The 17,055-nt window shown below is 43.4% G+C and overlaps 1 protein-coding gene across 1 annotated transcript; it reads left to right on the top strand.

Annotated features, from left to right (window-relative positions):
• The first annotated feature begins 1,049 nt into the window (after window positions 1-1,049).
• LOC147862189 (dirigent protein 5-like) lies at window positions 1,050-1,634 on the top strand. The gene has a single exon (XM_087323071.1). It carries the CDS (start codon window positions 1,050-1,052, stop codon window positions 1,632-1,634), a length of 585 nt encoding a protein of 194 aa, XP_087179197.1.
• Window positions 1,635-17,055: the final 15,421 nt, after the last annotated feature.

Genomic DNA, 17,055 nt, shown 5'->3' with positions numbered 1-17,055 from the left:
AAGTAAATTGATAGTAGTGGGGATATTCTTTTTCTATAATTGACTTCTAATTTAATCTGACCTAGCCCTCTAGACATAGTTACTGCTACTATTATCATTTTTTCCAAAAAAGGGCCTACTTTCCCATCAATTAGGAAAGATTATTACAAAAGACTATACGAGTATATAAATCGGGGAATCACTCCTTGGTCGAGTTCAAGAATATGAGACTACATACATATCCTCTCTTACTTTCTACATAATGTAAGTAGGTATCTAGAGCTAAGTTGTGCTAATATTACTTAACACAAAATGTGCACTCGAAGAATACATATGAGGATAATCTGACAACTTGGAGGTTATCATTAACTATATCTAATAGTTGATAATGCTAGATTGACCAAAGCCTTCAGGTTACGTGGATGATTAATTGCAATTTCATTGCATACATTTTTTGTGTTCAATGGGTTTAACATATGTGTCCCTCGATGGTTGAATGACTTAATCAAGATTCCATCGTATGATTTTTCTTGCATTGTCACAACAAACTCAACTCATGTTTATAAAACATGACTTAACAAATAGTTTCGAAATGCTTTTTTAATTTTAGAATAATATGTTTAACAAATAATAATGTAGTATAGCAACTGATTTCTGACCTTTTCTTACCACAATTATTGTGCTTAATTTTGAAAGACAATATGTGGATTCCATAAATAACCTAGGAGCCTTCATATGATTGTGAGGGTGTATTTCCTTCCATCATGTATTATGTATTTTACAAGCCATCATATTCAATAAGGAAATTTATGATAATTGTATAGAAAGAATCTAATCTCAAGAATGTTGGAGCATGTGACAAAGTCACAATATTAGGTGGTAGAAAAAAATCTAAGTATTAACGTGTGAACACTATTTCATGGGCCAATTAAGACCAACCAACATTATACATAAAGATGTAAAGTGGTACACTTATATCCATTTATTGTAGCCCTAAAACCAAAAAATCGTCAAAGTTCTAAATCCTTAAATCTCGGCCCTAAACCAAAATATTGCATCCCAAACCAAAGATGTCAGGGATTGACATGATCAAGATGACTTACTTTCCATTGATGGTGGCTTTAATCCTATTGCAATCGATGTCACAATTTAATCCCACAATGTTGGTGTTAGCTCGTCGTAAGCCACCACAAGGTCCTGCCAACTTCATTTTCTACATGCACATCCAAATGTATTCCGCCGTTGTCAAAAACTCTGCCTTCGAGGCTGTCTACAGTACGGGACCCTTCAACTTGTCCCAATCCAACCCTTACAACTTTGGCATTCGGTCTATGTTTGAGTCACCCATCACCATAGGTGCTTCTAGAGATTCTACACAAATTGGGGTTGCACAAGGTTCATGGGTGGTCAACTCACAACAAGCTTTCGTCCTATTGCACATATTCACGGCCACGGTTTCTTCGGGCCCATTTACAGGATCTCTTGTTGTAATTGGGCAAGAAGATGAGCGCTTACAAAATCCAACCCTTGCGATTGTAGGTGGAAATGGTGACTTTCTTGTTGCACATGGAGCAATTGTTTCGAAACTCATGAACCTTAACACAACATTACCTGCTCATTGGACCCTTTCTTTTGATTGTGACCTTTACAACTAATTAATACATACATCATACTCTTACTACCATTAGTTTAAAATGTTTTCTCGATTAATGTAAGCATATTAAATCAATAATGGTAATAAAAAATCAGCACGTGCGCACATTTAAATTTTAAAGGTTTACAAAGGCATGATAGTGAATATATTTGTATATAATGTAATTGGCTACCGTAAATTGTCTTATGTAATGTATAGAGCCAAAGATACATGGTGCTTTTGGGATGGAATCTCTTGTTGTACTATCGTCATGAGAATATTGGTTTGATTGAATAATAATATTAGATAATGTTATTGTTGTTTAGAATGATTTCATATTCTTGCCTACTATCTTTTTTCTATTAAACTCATGTATTGTGAATCTAGTAACCACATTTCTTTCCAAAAAGTTTACTTTTATTGATTGTTCTGAGTGTCATTTTTGACAAATCTTTAGGAATTGTGTAGGGATCAATATCTATCACTTGGATTCTCTTCCCTTCATAAATATGTTGTTCAAAACATCAACTTGCATTTTAATGAATCATGAGGGCATTACTTTTTGCATAACAGTTCTACTTATTCTCTTGAACAATCATAATATAGGCTTCTTAATCTCTTGATCATACTATGTAATATTTATTTCATGCAAATACTGATGAAACATCACCAAAGTATGTATAAATGTATAACAATTACATGGAAATATGTAATAGATTAGGCTTCTAATCTCATGCAAACTTTTGGTGTGATAAATTAGGTATAAAGCATATATCTCAACATATTTCCACATAGATCTTCCATACATTTACCAAAAACATATTCTTCATTAGTATAAATTGTACCTACATGGCAAAATGATTAGACTGACAACCTTATAAAGGTTGTAGCCGTGATAGATCAAATTTAAAAACTACAAAGACTCACAGTATAAAACTACAAAGAACGGTGAACACCTACAAGGATCTTCTTTCCATCTCATGTGACCATTGGCTTAAACACTGAACTGTAATGAGAACATTGCAGGAGACTATCTTTCGAATTAGAAACATATCAAACAATTCATGTACTTTCTCTAAGACTCCACACTTAGCATATAGATCTTCCATACATTCACCCATAAGACATCAACATCACGTTTGCCCAATGCATTTGTAGGATGTTGAATTTTTTACCAAATATATATCTCTTAATAGTATTCCATCATCGTTGTCCCTATCTATTAGCACTCTATGTGAACAATAAAAATATGTGATCATTACAAACGATGAACGAACAATGAAGAGTGTAAGCCATATTGTTGTTGTATGTGATCATTACAAACAATGAACTAACAATGGAGCAAAATATATATGTCATTCTTATGATATCCTTGTGTTGAGCAATGGCCTAAACAACACTATGTGTGGGAGGAACAATAGGTTTCATGGTTTTCACTCTTTGTATTGTGGAAACTCTATTATTATCAATATTATTATAAAGCCATTAGAATGCACATCCATTTATCAATGTGCATGAACAAAGCTAAAATAATGAAGAACGTGTAGAATGCACACTCATTTATTTCAAAGTTTTAGATCTGACGTCAGTGCAATGTTCTATTTATATATATATAATATGTGAATTTGAACAAAAAAGGAATCTAATGAATGTAAACTAAATGTTTTGACATTGTGCTTTCAATCGTGATCTCTTTTTTCTACAATCTTTGCGCTCTCCCACAATGCATCGTTTATAGAATATTTATGTAGTCGCTAACAATTGGCCTATTACATTCTAGTTATGGTTATCCACACACATTCTAACTTAATTGTAAAACATGTATTTTGAAAACACATGCATCTTAATTGGAATGGAAATTTTCTAACTTGGCAAGTTCATTGACATCCTAGAGTTTTTATTTGTTGTTTAAAAGCATAAATATAGGATATTGTTTCATAAATCCACACACATATGGATAGATACCAATACATATTATAGAAAGCTTTAAGAGGAACAAATGTAAAATTCACATAGTAACCCACATAATGTTATAGAAAAATGGTGTAATCCACCATTGGAAAGAAAACATCTAATTGTACAAAGTTGATATTTCTACATATATGTCACTATTAAACATTATGTTCATATTAGAGATCCAATCCACTCTATTCTACATACGGTATACCCTACCAAGCTTTAAAGCATTTGTCGCAATGTAACTTTTTCAAATTTGGTCTTGTTTAGTGTGATAAGGGCCACAAGTATAAATGAAGCTTTATTTTATTTTATGAGAGAGTTGGTTTCTCCTGGAAGTTTTTGTAGAAATGCATTTATAGCCAATGCATAGGGCCATAAGCATAAATGAAGCTTTATTTTATTTTATGAGAGAGTTGGTTTCTCATGGAAGATTCCGTAGAAATGCATTTATAGCCAATGCATTGCTACAAAATGGCAGATGGAAAGCTTTAATAGCTATTGATTCATGATAAGCTTCGATGCTAGTAACATTTGGATATGCCTCTTGAAATTTTGATTAGCCGGCAATAAAACCAAACAAAAGTCACAACTTGTAATGGGTCAATCTCAAGGCAAACTATTTTATTTAAACAAAACAAAATTTCAATTTTCATATGTTAACAAAAAATATTAATTTAGCCAACATCGAGGACTTAAGCACTTATGAATGAATCAAATGTTTGGCACGTATTGCATATATTTTTTGATGCGCAGTTTATAATTATTTCTATTACTACCATTGAGGAACATATGATAGAAATGGCGATCACTATATAATTAATATCAATTGTAAGAGATTATGTGCGGAAGCGTTAGACAAACCGGCCTTGCTGGATAACAACAAAGAGAGAGAGAGGGAGATTGAACAAACAGAGTGTACACGGGAGAGACAGAGAAAGCAGAACGTTAAAAATCTATTTCAAAACAATAATAATTCTCTGTACATACAACGTGCTCAACATCATTATTTATATGAGTCCTAAGAGGATTGAGAAAAGCACTGTGTACTTCAATGCTCACACGAGCGTCTGACACTAACTACGAGTCATTAACTATCTAGTAGTCTAGGCTGCTACTAGGCTTCCAGTTACTACTGGATCCAGCTAACCGGCTCCCCAACTCACCGGCTCACCGATCCGGCTCATCCTTCCGGATACTGATCTGGCTCAGGCTTATTCAGCCGATCCGGATCCAGTTGAGCTTGCCGCTCAACACTCCCCCTTAAGCTCAACTTGAGGTCGGATCGTAGTGTCAATTTCCATGGCAGTCGGGCCTTCCACCTGATTCCTTCTGGTGTCACTCTGCCTCGCTCGTGCTCCTCGTCTGGTCCGGTTCCGTTTGCCGCGACCCTTCGGATTCTGTGCACCTCGTCCTCCTTGGTCGACTTGTCTGCTCAACAGGCCCAATTCAGCTCCCTTGCTGCTGTGACTTCGGCGCTTGTCAACCCGCCGGTTCCTTCGTGTTGGCGTTGACGTCCGCTACCTTCTCGTCCGCTTGGCCTTCAATTGATCCGGTTCTTCCGAATCCGTCTGTTGAACCGAATCAGTTGTCTCTGATTTGTTCCAGATCTTGTCCGAATCGGTCGCTCCCGATTCGTCTTCCGGTTCCAGGCCCTTCACCACATCGGCCTTCTTCTTGTCTCCCCCTTTGTCAGTTCTTCCCTCACCGACGCAATCGGTAGTTTCTTTGCCTTTGCCCGTCCCGGTGTCTTTGGCACGTCGAGATGCTGAACACCAAGCATTTCGGTGAAGTGTTGCAACTTGTCCGATCCGAGCGGTTTGGTGAAGATGTCGGAAACTTGCCGACTCGTATGAACATACCGAAGTTCAACTTCACCGCTCATAACACGCTCACGCACGAAGTGGTAGTGCACTTCTATGTGCTTTGTGCGAGCATGGGTTGGCGAGCTGCATGTTGCTTATGTTATCGTAGTAGATCAAGATTGGGGTCGGCACCTCGATCCACAGTTCTTGCAGCAGTCGCCGAAACCAAATGGCTCCACATGTGGCAACGGTAGCGCCCCAATATTCACCCTCAGTGCTCGAAAGGGCCTCTGTTGGCTGCTTTTTGTTGCTCCACGCAACAACCGCGCCACCAAGGAAAAACATATAGCCGAAGGTGAATCGGCGATCTGATGCATCGCCAACCCAGTCAACATCGGTGTAGCCGACTACCTCTTCGGTTATACCATGCCGGTATAACAGTCCCCGATCCTTCGTGCCGCTCGCATATCGCAAAATTCGATGCGCACACAGAAGGTGCTCCATGGTCGGCTTCTGCAGATATTGGTTGATCATGCCGATCGGATAACTGATGTCGGGTCGGGTGATTGTCAAATATATGAGGCTTCCGATGATCTATCGGAACCGCTTCTCATCGCAGGCCGGTCCAGAGTCCGGACGGAGCTTCTGGTTTCGATCCAGGGGTATGGAGATCGGTCACCATTCTGTCATGCCGAACTTGTACAACATATTCAACACATAGTGTCTTTGTGAGAGCACTATGTCGTCGGGGGTTCGGATCACCTCGATCCCAAGGAAATAGTGAAGGTCCCCTAGGTACTTCATCTCAAATGTGTCCGACAACTGGGACTTGACTCAGCGGATGTCATTGAGGCTGGGTCTGGTGATGACTAGATCATCAACATACAACAAGATGCAAACCAGACCGTCTGGATCTTGCCGAAAGAACAACGAAGAGTCGGACTTGGAGGCAACAAACCCCATCTTACGCAACCGATGCGTGATCTTCGCATTCCAAGCTCGGGGGGCTTGCTTCAGGCCATAAAGTGACTTCTTCAGCCGGCATACTGCCGACTTGTTCATCTCCGACTAGAAATCGGGGGGTTGGGTCATAAAGACCTTTTCTTCAAGATCTCCTTGAAGAAATGCATTCTTCACGTCCATTTGGTGAAGATGCCACCCCCTTGCCGCAACAACCGCCACCACCACACGAACCGTCATCATCTTTGCTACCGGAGAGCAGGTCTCGTCGTAGTCGATTCCGTGGGTCTGCGCGTATCCCTTCGCCACTAACCGGGCCTTGTACCGGTTAATCGAACCGTCGGCATTGTACTTTACCTTGTACACCCACTTACATCCGATCGGTTTACAATGTCGGGGAGGGTCAACTAGGTCCCATGTGTCGTTGGCAGCAAGTGCCCGCATTTCTTCCTCCATAGCGACACGCCAATTCGCGTCCTTTGCCGCTTCTGCGTAGCTCTCCGGCTCACGCACTTCCGCCACCTTGGTCATGTACACATAGTGATGTGCCATGTACTCATTCTACCCATACCGCTTCACGGGGTTCTTCTGGCGGGAAGACCGGCGTAACTTATCATTACCCAGTTTGAGGCCCTTCTTGGCCGGTTCGATCTTCATTGCCGAAGATCCGCCTTCATCCTTTCCGGAGTTGGATTCGCTTCAATCTGACTCAATGTTGCCGGTTTTGTATTCCGACATCTTCTTCTTCCCCTTTTCCTTGTGCGTGAACCGTCTCCTCGGTTCCTTGCGAGGGGAGATCACGGTAGAGTCTCCACTACTCGCCGGTTCCTCATCCGACTAGTCATCCCAACTCAGCCGTTCGTTCGGCCCGCTCAACCGAAACAATTTTGGACTCTCATCTAGAGTCTCAAACCCTTCGTCTTCTAACTAGACCGGTTCAGGCTCACTAGCCTCATCCTCTGGTATTGGGTCGGGGTTGGAAGTTGGAGCCGGTAAGGGATACCATGATGCCGTCTCATCAAACTCAACATCCCGGCTAACTCGGACCTGCTTTGTTCGGGGGTTATAGCACTTGTACCCCTTTTGCTCATGCGAGTAACCGACCAAGATGCATTTTTCCGACTTTGCATCCAACTTCCTCCGCTTCTCATTTGGCACATGCATATATGCAATACTACCGAATATCCGAAGGTGTCTCAGATTTGGCTTGTGCCCGAAATACAGCTCATGCACAGACACCTTGTCACCGATCCGGTTTTGGATATAGACGGTCGTCCGAACCGCCTCAGCCCAGTATAAATGGGGCATGTTCTTCTCCTCCAGCATTGCCCTTGCCGCGTCGATAAGCGACCGGTTCCTCCTCTCGGCCACACCGTTTTGCTCCAGTGTGTATCTGCAGCTAAACTCTCTCCGAATTCCTTTTTGCTGTAGATAACTGTTGAATTGGCTAGAAAAATATTCTTTTCCGCCATCCGACCGCAGGCACTTGATCTTCCTCTCCGTTTCTCGTTCAACCAGTCTTTGCAGGTTCCGGAAACACTCGAAGACTTCGCTCTTCCGCTCAATGAGGTAGATCCATGTGTGCTAGCTGTAGTCATCGATGAAGGAGATGAAATATCGACTTCCGCCAAGACTCACATTTTGTGCCGATCGCCATACATCCGAATGGATTAGATCGAGCTTGTTGCGGCTCCGATTTCGTTCAATGGGGAATGTAAGCCGGTGTGGCTTCCCCAGTTGGCAGGCTTCACATACTTGGGCCTTCCGGCCACTAAACTTCAACAAACCGAAAACAACTTGTTTCGTTTGCAAGTCTTGAGGCCTCTAGTAATTGACGTGGCCAATCCGCTTGTGCCAGAGATCGATATCCGATTCAATCTTCTGTCCTTTGGCGAACAAAGTGGTGTCGACGTCATTGGTGTCGAGGATAAACATCCTCTCATCTCTGCGCCCTTGCACAATGATTTGGCCCTCTTCCCCGATGAAGCACCCGAGGTGCGTAAACCGCACTTGCATCCCCTGGTCGACAATCTGTCCAACCGACACCAGGTTCTTCGTGATGGTCGGAACGTGTAATACGTTCATCAACTTCCCCCTCTATCCGACGTGGCTCAAAGGGACTTCTCCGACGTGTCATATTTATACTAATATGACTTTTCGGCTATTTACAAATATAGCCCCAATGGACTCTCAGAAACATATTTACGAATATGTCCCTTCATCCGGTGAGCACTCCTCATCGGGCCTGCATCATCCGGCGCTTGTTGGGCACTCGTCATCTGGTTCTCACTGGGCCTTCCTTGCCGGGTACTCGTTATTCGGTTCTCACCGGGTCTTCCGTTGCCGGGTACTCCACATCCGGTTCTCACATCCCATCCGGAGGGACCTGTTTCCTAACAAACTTCCCCTTCACTCCGGCATGGGATGTCGTACTAGTCCGATCCGCTTCCGACATGCATCCAGCTTGTCGGGTATCAGTACTTTGGTCAACATATCTGACCCATTCTCAGCCGTGTGGATCTTCGTCAGCGCGAACTCTCGATCTTCTACTCGCTCCCGGATCCAGTGATACCTACGCTGGATGTGCTTCGTCTTGGAATGGTACGCTGCGTTCTTAGCAAGGTGGATGGCACTTTGACCGTCGAAACAGAGCCGGTATTCATCTTGCCGGATACCGAGCTCTCCGATGAAGTCCTTCATCCATAATATTTCCTTGCCAGCTTCCACAACCGCCATGTACTCCGCCTCTGTGGTTGACAATGCAACCGTCTTCAGCAGCCTCGACTGCCACGAAACAGCTCCCCCTGCATATGTCATTACATACCCGGATGTAGACCGGCTGGTGTCCACATCAGCCGACACGTCTGAATCGGTAAAACTGTCAAGTTGAGGTTTACCAGAGCCAAATCGGAGACACATATTCGAAGTGCCCTTCAGGTACCGGAGTATCCATTTGACCGCGTTCCAGTGCTCCTTGCCGGGATTGCTCATAAACCGGCTCACCACTCCGACTGCGTATCCAATATCCGACTGAGTACACACCATTGTGTACATCAACCTCTCGACGGTAGAGGCATATGGAACCTTCATCATATCAGCCTTCTCTGCTTTCGTCTTCGGGCTTTGCTTACCGGATAGTCTGCAGTTTGCCGGTAGTGTCGATCCGACCGGTTTTGCTTCTAACATGTTGAACCGCTGAAGTACCTTTGTCACGTATTTCTCTTGTGACAACCACAATTGCTTCTTTGACCGGTCCCGGATGATGTGCATCCCCAGTATTTGTCTTGCCGGGCCCAAGTCTTTCATTGCGAAGGTTCGATTGAGAGCCTTCTTCAGCATCCGTATTTTGGCTTGGTCCCGTCCAACGATCAACATGTCGTCCACGTACAGAAGGAGTATCAGGAAGTCACCTCCTTCGAACTTCTTCACAAACACGCAGTGATCAGCCTGTGTCTTGTGGTACCCTTGATTGGTCATGAAGGGTCGAATTTCCGGTACCACTGTTGGGGAGCCTGCTTTAGTCCGTACAAGCTCTTCTTCAATCGGCAAACCAGGTGCTCCTTCCCTTTCTCCACGAATCCTTCCGGTTGCTGCATATAGATCTCCTCTTCGAGGTCACCGTGAAGGAATGTCGTCTTCACGTCTAACTGCTCTACCTTGAGGTCCATGCTTGCCGCTATACTCAGCACCGTCCGGATGGAGGTCATCTTTACTACCGGGGAAAATATCTCGTCGAAGTCCACACCCTTCTTCTGTTGGAACCCCTTCACCACGATCCTGGCTTTGTATCTGGGGGGTTTGCCAGCATCTCCCGGTTTCAACTTGTACACCCACTTATTTCGGAGTGCCCGCTTTTCTTTCGGCAACTCCACCAATTCGTGCGTATGGTTCTCATGCAGGGAATCCATCTCATCCTGCATGGCACTTAACCATTTGCGGTTGTGGGTGTCATTCTTCGCTTCTTCGAAGCTTTCCGGCTCTCCCTCATCGGTCAGCAACACATGCTCTGCATCCGGAAATCTCTGGGGGGCCCTTCTCTCTTTGAGAGGATATCTCCTTCTTTGGCTTTTGGCAACCGATGCCACTATTTGTTCTTCATCCGAATCCGATTCGGGGTCTTGGCCGGTTCCGATTTCAGCTTCCTCTACTTCTTCTTCTGCCGGTTTCGTATCCTCACCGTAACCAGCTAGTTCCTCGAGTGTCAACCGGCTCTTAGCCGAGTGGGTCAGAATCTCATCGGAGTTCATTATCTTCTTCTCTGATTCCCAGTCGGCAAGAGTCTTGTCCTCCATGAAGATAATATCTCGGCTCCAGAAAGCCTTCTTGTCAACCGGATCCCACACTCGGTAGCCGAACTTATCATCGCTGTATCCGAGGAATATGCATGGTCGGGTCTTTGGATCCAACTTTCCTCTCCGGTCCTTAGCAACATGCACATACGCGAGACACCCGAACAACTTCAGATGCCGGTAGGACACTTCCTTACCGGTTCACACCTTCTGTGGTGTGTCTCCATCCAAGGGAACTGAGAGTGATTTGTTTATCACATACGTCGCTGTCGACAGCGCCTCAGCCCAAAACGTCTTGGGTAATTTTGCATGCGCCAGCATACTCCGGACCCTCTCCATTATGGTCCGGTTCATCCTCTCGGCCAACCCGTTTAGTTATGGGGTCTTTGGCACGGTAAATTCGAGCCGGATTCCCTTCGAGCGACAATACTCCTCGAACTGCCCCCGATATTCACCTCCGTTATCTGCTCGAACCGCCTTCAGCTTCCGGCCGGTTTCTCTTTCCACTCTCGCGTGGAGCTCTTTGAAGATGGATAGCACCTGGTCCTTCGTCTTCAACGGTGTGGCCCACATCTTCCGGCTGTGGTCATCTATGAACGTCACGAAGTATTGCAATCCGGCATGTGACTTCATGTCCACTTGACATACATCAGTATGCACCAACTCTAGTGGTGCATTACGTCTCATCGGTGGCCTCGATCGGAGGGAGGTCCGGTTTTGTTTACCAGCCAGACAATCAATGCACTTCTCCAAGTGCACGTTCTTCACTAGAATGAGGTTGTCGTCTGCAAGACTCTTCATCCCCTTCTCGCTCATGTGACACAACCTCTTGTGCCACAGCTCACCGGCAGTGTCGGAAGCCATGTTCACTTCTTCCGGGCATAACCGGGCATTCATCAGGTACAACGTGTTTACCTTTCGGGCCCGAGCCACAATCAGGCTCCCTTTGTCGAACTTCATAACACTGTTCCGGATGCTATCTGTGTAGCCTTCATCATCTAGCCGACCGGCTGATATCAGGTTCAGACGAACCTCCGGAACGTGTCGAACATCCTTCAGCAGCAGCTTGCATCCGGTTGGTGTTGTCAACCACACGTCTCCTATGCCGACAATTCGGCATGTACCTTCATTCCCCATCCGGACAAAGCCGTGATCACCGACTGAGTAGGATGAGAAGCATTTCCGGTCCGGGGTAAGGTGAACGACGCTCCGGAATCGACCACCCAGGTCATCTCGTCACCGGCAAGGTTCAACTCACTCTCCTCGGTGATGAGCATCAACTCTTCTTCGCTCGCCGCGATTGCCGTCATTCCCTTCCGGTCTTTACCATTCCGGTCCGGTGTCTGCTTCGAATCGGTACCATCGGTTTCCTTGTCTTTTCGGAAGTGCTGACAGTTCTTCTGGAAGTGTCCTGGCTTGCCACAATAGAAGCAGGTAGGCCTCCCCCTTATCTTTGACCGTGTCCCCGACTTTTCCCGGTTCTGGGGACTACGGTTCCTTTGTCTTCTCCGTTCCGATTCAGTAAGGAGCACTTTGGAGTCAGAGGTCGTATCCTTATCTTTCCGACACGCCTCTTCATCTAGCAAGCTCGACTTCACTCTTGCTAGGGATAACCGTTTCCCTTTCGGCCCGGCGTTGCCTGGTGGATCAGCCCCTGGAAGGCATTCATGTGCTCCGCCATGCTGGAGCCATCTTGGTACCAAAGTGTTACTAGCTTCCGAAATACCGAAACCTGATTAACAACATTTTTGTTCTAAAACATAATGCCGATCTTCTCCCAGAGCTCATGAGCCTTGCTCTCTTCATTGAAGTTGTTGTATAGACTCATGTCGATGAAGCATTGTATGTACGCCGTTGTTTTCATGTGCATCACCTCCCATATCGTGGTATCGATTTTGTCCGATCTCTTGTCCCCGAACTGAACCGGCAACCAAAGATCTTTAACCACGAGCATGTCCCTCATCTTCGACTTCCACACTGAGTAATTGGAGCCGGTGAGCTTGAATATGCCTCCCAACAATTCGTCCATTTTCTGTGTCGTTTCGCTCTGATACCACTTTGACAGGAACTACGCGCTCCCGAAAAAACAACGCTCGGCCACAACCGAGTCTAGCATCAAACACAGAAAAACGGGTAATGTACGCACGGCACAGTAAAGAGAAGAGTACACAGGATGTTTACATGGAAAACCCAAACACGGGAAAAACCACGGCAGTTCACAGATTGCAAACTATCACTATGTTACAATATACAATAGATGAACACACATGCAACGACCTCTTGTTCACTGTCTTTGCCACAGGCAGCGGTTACAACAGAGACAACGTCCTCTTCGTCTCTCACTCTCTGTGTGTGTACACGGTTGCACTCAAATCTTGCACCAACAAGAATGACAACTACTACACACTAAGTTTGTCCTAAGTCATATTTATACTAATATGACTTTTCGGTTATTTCCAAATATAGCCCCAATGGACTCTCGAAAACATATTTATGAATATGTCCCTTCATCCGGTGAGCACTCCTCACCGGGCCTGCATCATCCGGCGCTTGTCGGGCACTCGTCATCTGGTTCTCACCGGGCCTTCACCATCCAGCTCTTGTCGGGCACTCGTCATCTGGTTCTCACCGGGCCTTCCTTGCCGGGTACTCCACATCCGGAGGGACCTGTTTGCTAACATCTTGGCATCTCGGACATGGCTCAGCAGCTGGTCTCCGACACTGGACACAAAGCACTACATCACTTTGCTTGCCGTTTGTTCCCACACTGGGAAGTCCTTGTGTGTCGCATTAGGTGTTGTGTCGTTAACTCTGTCGACATAGCTCTAGTAACCATGCCCAAGCAGGTACTGGTGCATCTTGTATGACCAAGATGCGTAGTTGGATCTGTCGAGCTAGCCATTCCTCTGTCCATCACTTCTCTTTCTGTTCTTACCGGGACTTAGGGTTTGTCTTCAGATGCTGATGTCGGCTGTAGAGGTTCTCAACCCTCGCGCTCTGATACTATGTAAGAGATTATGTTCGGAAGCGTCAGACAAATCGGCCTTGCTGGATAGCAACAGAGAGAGAGAGAGAGAGAGAGAGAGAGAGAGAGAGAGAGATTTAACACACAGAGTGTAAGCGGGAGAGATAGAGAGAGCAGAACGTTAAAAATCTACTTCAAAACAATAATAATTCTCTGTACATACAACGTGCTCAACAACACTATTTATGAGTCCTAAGAGGAATGAAAAAAAGTACTGTGTATTTCAATGCTCACACGAGCGTCTGACACTAACTACGAGTCATTAACTACCTAGTAGTCTAGGCTGCTACTAGGCTTCCGGTTACTGTTGGATCCGGCTAACCAGCTCCCTAGCTCACCGGCTTGCTTGCTCACCGGCTCACCGATCCAGCTCATCCTTCTGGATACTGATCCGGCTCAAGCTTATTCAGCCGATCCAGATCCGGTTGAGCTTGCCACTAAACATCAATTATTGGCCATTCATGAATGATATGAGGCAAAAGTTGTTAGGATTGTGACCGGCCACAACCGGTTTCTCGAATATCTATTCAGGTGGAAATACAGAGATAAATGTGCATAGACACACAGAAACCGAAATAGATACAAAGACACAGATGTTTACATGGAAAACTCGAAAGGGAAAACCACGGGAGTCCTTGAACTCTAAACTAGATTACTATAAGGTGAAGAGTACAACGAGAAGATCCAAGGCAACAACCTTGAGCTCTCCTTCATCAAACAGACGGATATAGAGTTACTCACTAACTCTCTCTTTCTTTTTCTGTTACAGAGGCAACTACTCAATGACTATACAACAATGATCAACAACTATAACATAATGATTGCCTTAGATGTATATATACTAATACAACATTCAGGGCTATTTACAAATATGGCCCACTAAGGGCACATTTTGATTATTTACAATTATAGTCTCTCGAATCGGCTATATAATCGATTTTTGATTTTGATTCCCGATTCTTGATTTCAGCCTCAACCGAAATACTCATCGACTCCATGGGAATTGGTACTCTCCTTTTCCTCGATTCAAGCTCCACTTCCATTCGGCGCGACCTGTCATTCAACAAAAGTCTTCCAATTGAGTTCAATGACACAGAATCATAATGTTTTGGGGATATTTTCAAAAGCCCTGGATGGCTGTATAGTCAATGATAATTTATATTTTGCTTTGTGTATTGATCGATTGACAACATCCCCTCCTCAACTAACAATCGGCAATGGTTCCGTTCGAGAGTGCCAAAACCAATTAAAATTTTTGAAACTTGAACCGAACCATGAAACCATTTAAACCAAAACGGTTTAAACCGAACTGCTAGAAAAAAAATCCAAACCGTAAAAACCGCGGTTTTGTGGTTTGGTTTCAGTTTTCAACATAGATCAAAATTCAAAATTTTAAAATTTACAATATTATTTCAAATTTTAATTTTTCAAAATTTTAAAGATTTTGCCTAAAATGTGAGAATTAGGCTTTAAAATGAAAAGATTGTTTAAAATATATATTAAAGCATATTTTTTAACCATCAAACCATTTAAACCGCGGTTTCAAATCGTTAAAACGGAACTGAAGCGTTCACCCCCAAACCGAACCAAATCGTTAAAAAAAACTTGAAACTAAACCGAACAGTTTAGACCGTTAAGTTGTAGTTTGGCGGTTTGGTTCGGTTTAGACCGAACCGTTGCCGATTGTTATCCCCAGCCCCCTTTTTCAATTACAGATGTTGTTGGTCACCAGGTGAGTGTCGGGTACTCAAGGCAAGGGTCACATGGTTTGATCGTCATGATGGTCATTTATATGTAGCCACAGATGCATACTGGCTACAAATCGACCAATAGAGAATCGTGGATGTGTGTCAATGCACGAATGTAGAGAAGCAAGGAAAAGCAAGAAAAGCAAGAAAAGCAAAAAAGGAAAGCAGAGTTAGTTTGGAAAAGCAAAAACTAGAAAAACAAAAGAAGAAAATGAAAACACGAGGGATATGTCGCGTCCTTGCGATATTTCCTTATTGCATTCTCTAGAAGTTTATGGAAACTTATAGTGTTCAACCTACAATGCATCAAGTTGAATATTATACAAGGATTCTCTGATGGATGTAGCTCACTTGGTAAGTTGTCCAATGAAGACCATGAGGTCATTGGTTCAACCTCTACATTCCAAAGTGGCATCGAGTTAACCTCATATATATGTCTATGACATTATCCTCCCTCTAAGGCCATTTCTGAACACCCGCGACTAGTTTATGTGGGCATTGTTGATGAAAACCTCGAATGGCCTTTGGAGCATTTTGTAAAGCTCAGTTGGTAAGGTTTCCCAATGGAGACTAGGAGGTCATATGGGTCGAACCCTTACATACCACAGTGGCATATAGTTAACCTCATATATATGTTTGTGACAACTATTGAGCATTGATTAGATGGACATATAGAGTTACACTCATAAAGATATATATATGTGTAAACCCAAACTTTCTACTATGCATGAGAGTAGATTACAATAGTTGTCCTTCGATGCACTCACACCTTTAAACTTAGATGGGATCTTGACTACAAATTGATTTGTCATAGATAATGATCAAAGTGTCTCACTATAAGATAAAGAGAATTTGTATAAACATGTTGATAAGAATTATGTGATTAACTACGGGTTAATTAGTACCTAATTATGTGATTAAGTTAAGCAGAAGATTAAGTGATATGTGTGTGTATGTGTGTGAGAGGAAGAGAGAGAGAAGTACACTTATGAACAACACAAGATGGGGGATGAGTAACTATATTAGAAAGCATCATAAAATACAAAAATACCATAAATGAGGTATATATAGATCTCATGTGTGAGGAGAATATAGGTACAATCATGTAAGTCCTATATTAAATGACCTTGGGAGTGGAGGATCTAGAATATCCTACTTAAGTACAAGGTCCTATTTAAGGTGTTATAGTCAACACTTCTAACTAGATTCTATCTAGGTAACTACAAAGTTACATGGTTGACTAACTAACTAATTCTAGTTGAGCTTGATCTCTCAACACATGTAAGTAAATTGATAGTAGTGGGGATATTCCTTTTCTATTATCGACTTGTCATTTAATATGACCTACCTCCCTTGCTACAACTAATGCTAATATTACTTATCACAAAATGTGCACTCTAAGAATACATGTAGGGATCAACTGACAACTTGGAGGTGATAATTACATGTATCTAATAGTTGATGTTAACTAAGTAAGGGTTAATTAGTATCTAATTATGTGAGTAGTTAATCATGTATGTGATTAAGTAACAAAAGACTATGTGATGTGTGTGTGTGTGTGTGTGTGTGTGTGTGTGTGAGAGAGAGAGAGAGAGAGAGGAAACACACTTATAAGCAACAAGTAAGAAATGAGGGATGATTAACAAGAGTGTAGCTTAAA

The sequence above is a fragment of the Azolla caroliniana genome, unplaced genomic scaffold (genome assembly GCF_043228905.1).
Source record: "Azolla caroliniana isolate FFs.n. ecotype wild unplaced genomic scaffold, voAzoCaro1.0.p SCAF_7, whole genome shotgun sequence".
Taxonomy (NCBI): Eukaryota; Viridiplantae; Streptophyta; class Polypodiopsida; order Salviniales; family Salviniaceae; genus Azolla; species Azolla caroliniana.
The sequence above is the reverse complement of the archived record's forward strand: the minus strand, read 5'-3'. Positions and strand labels throughout refer to the sequence as shown.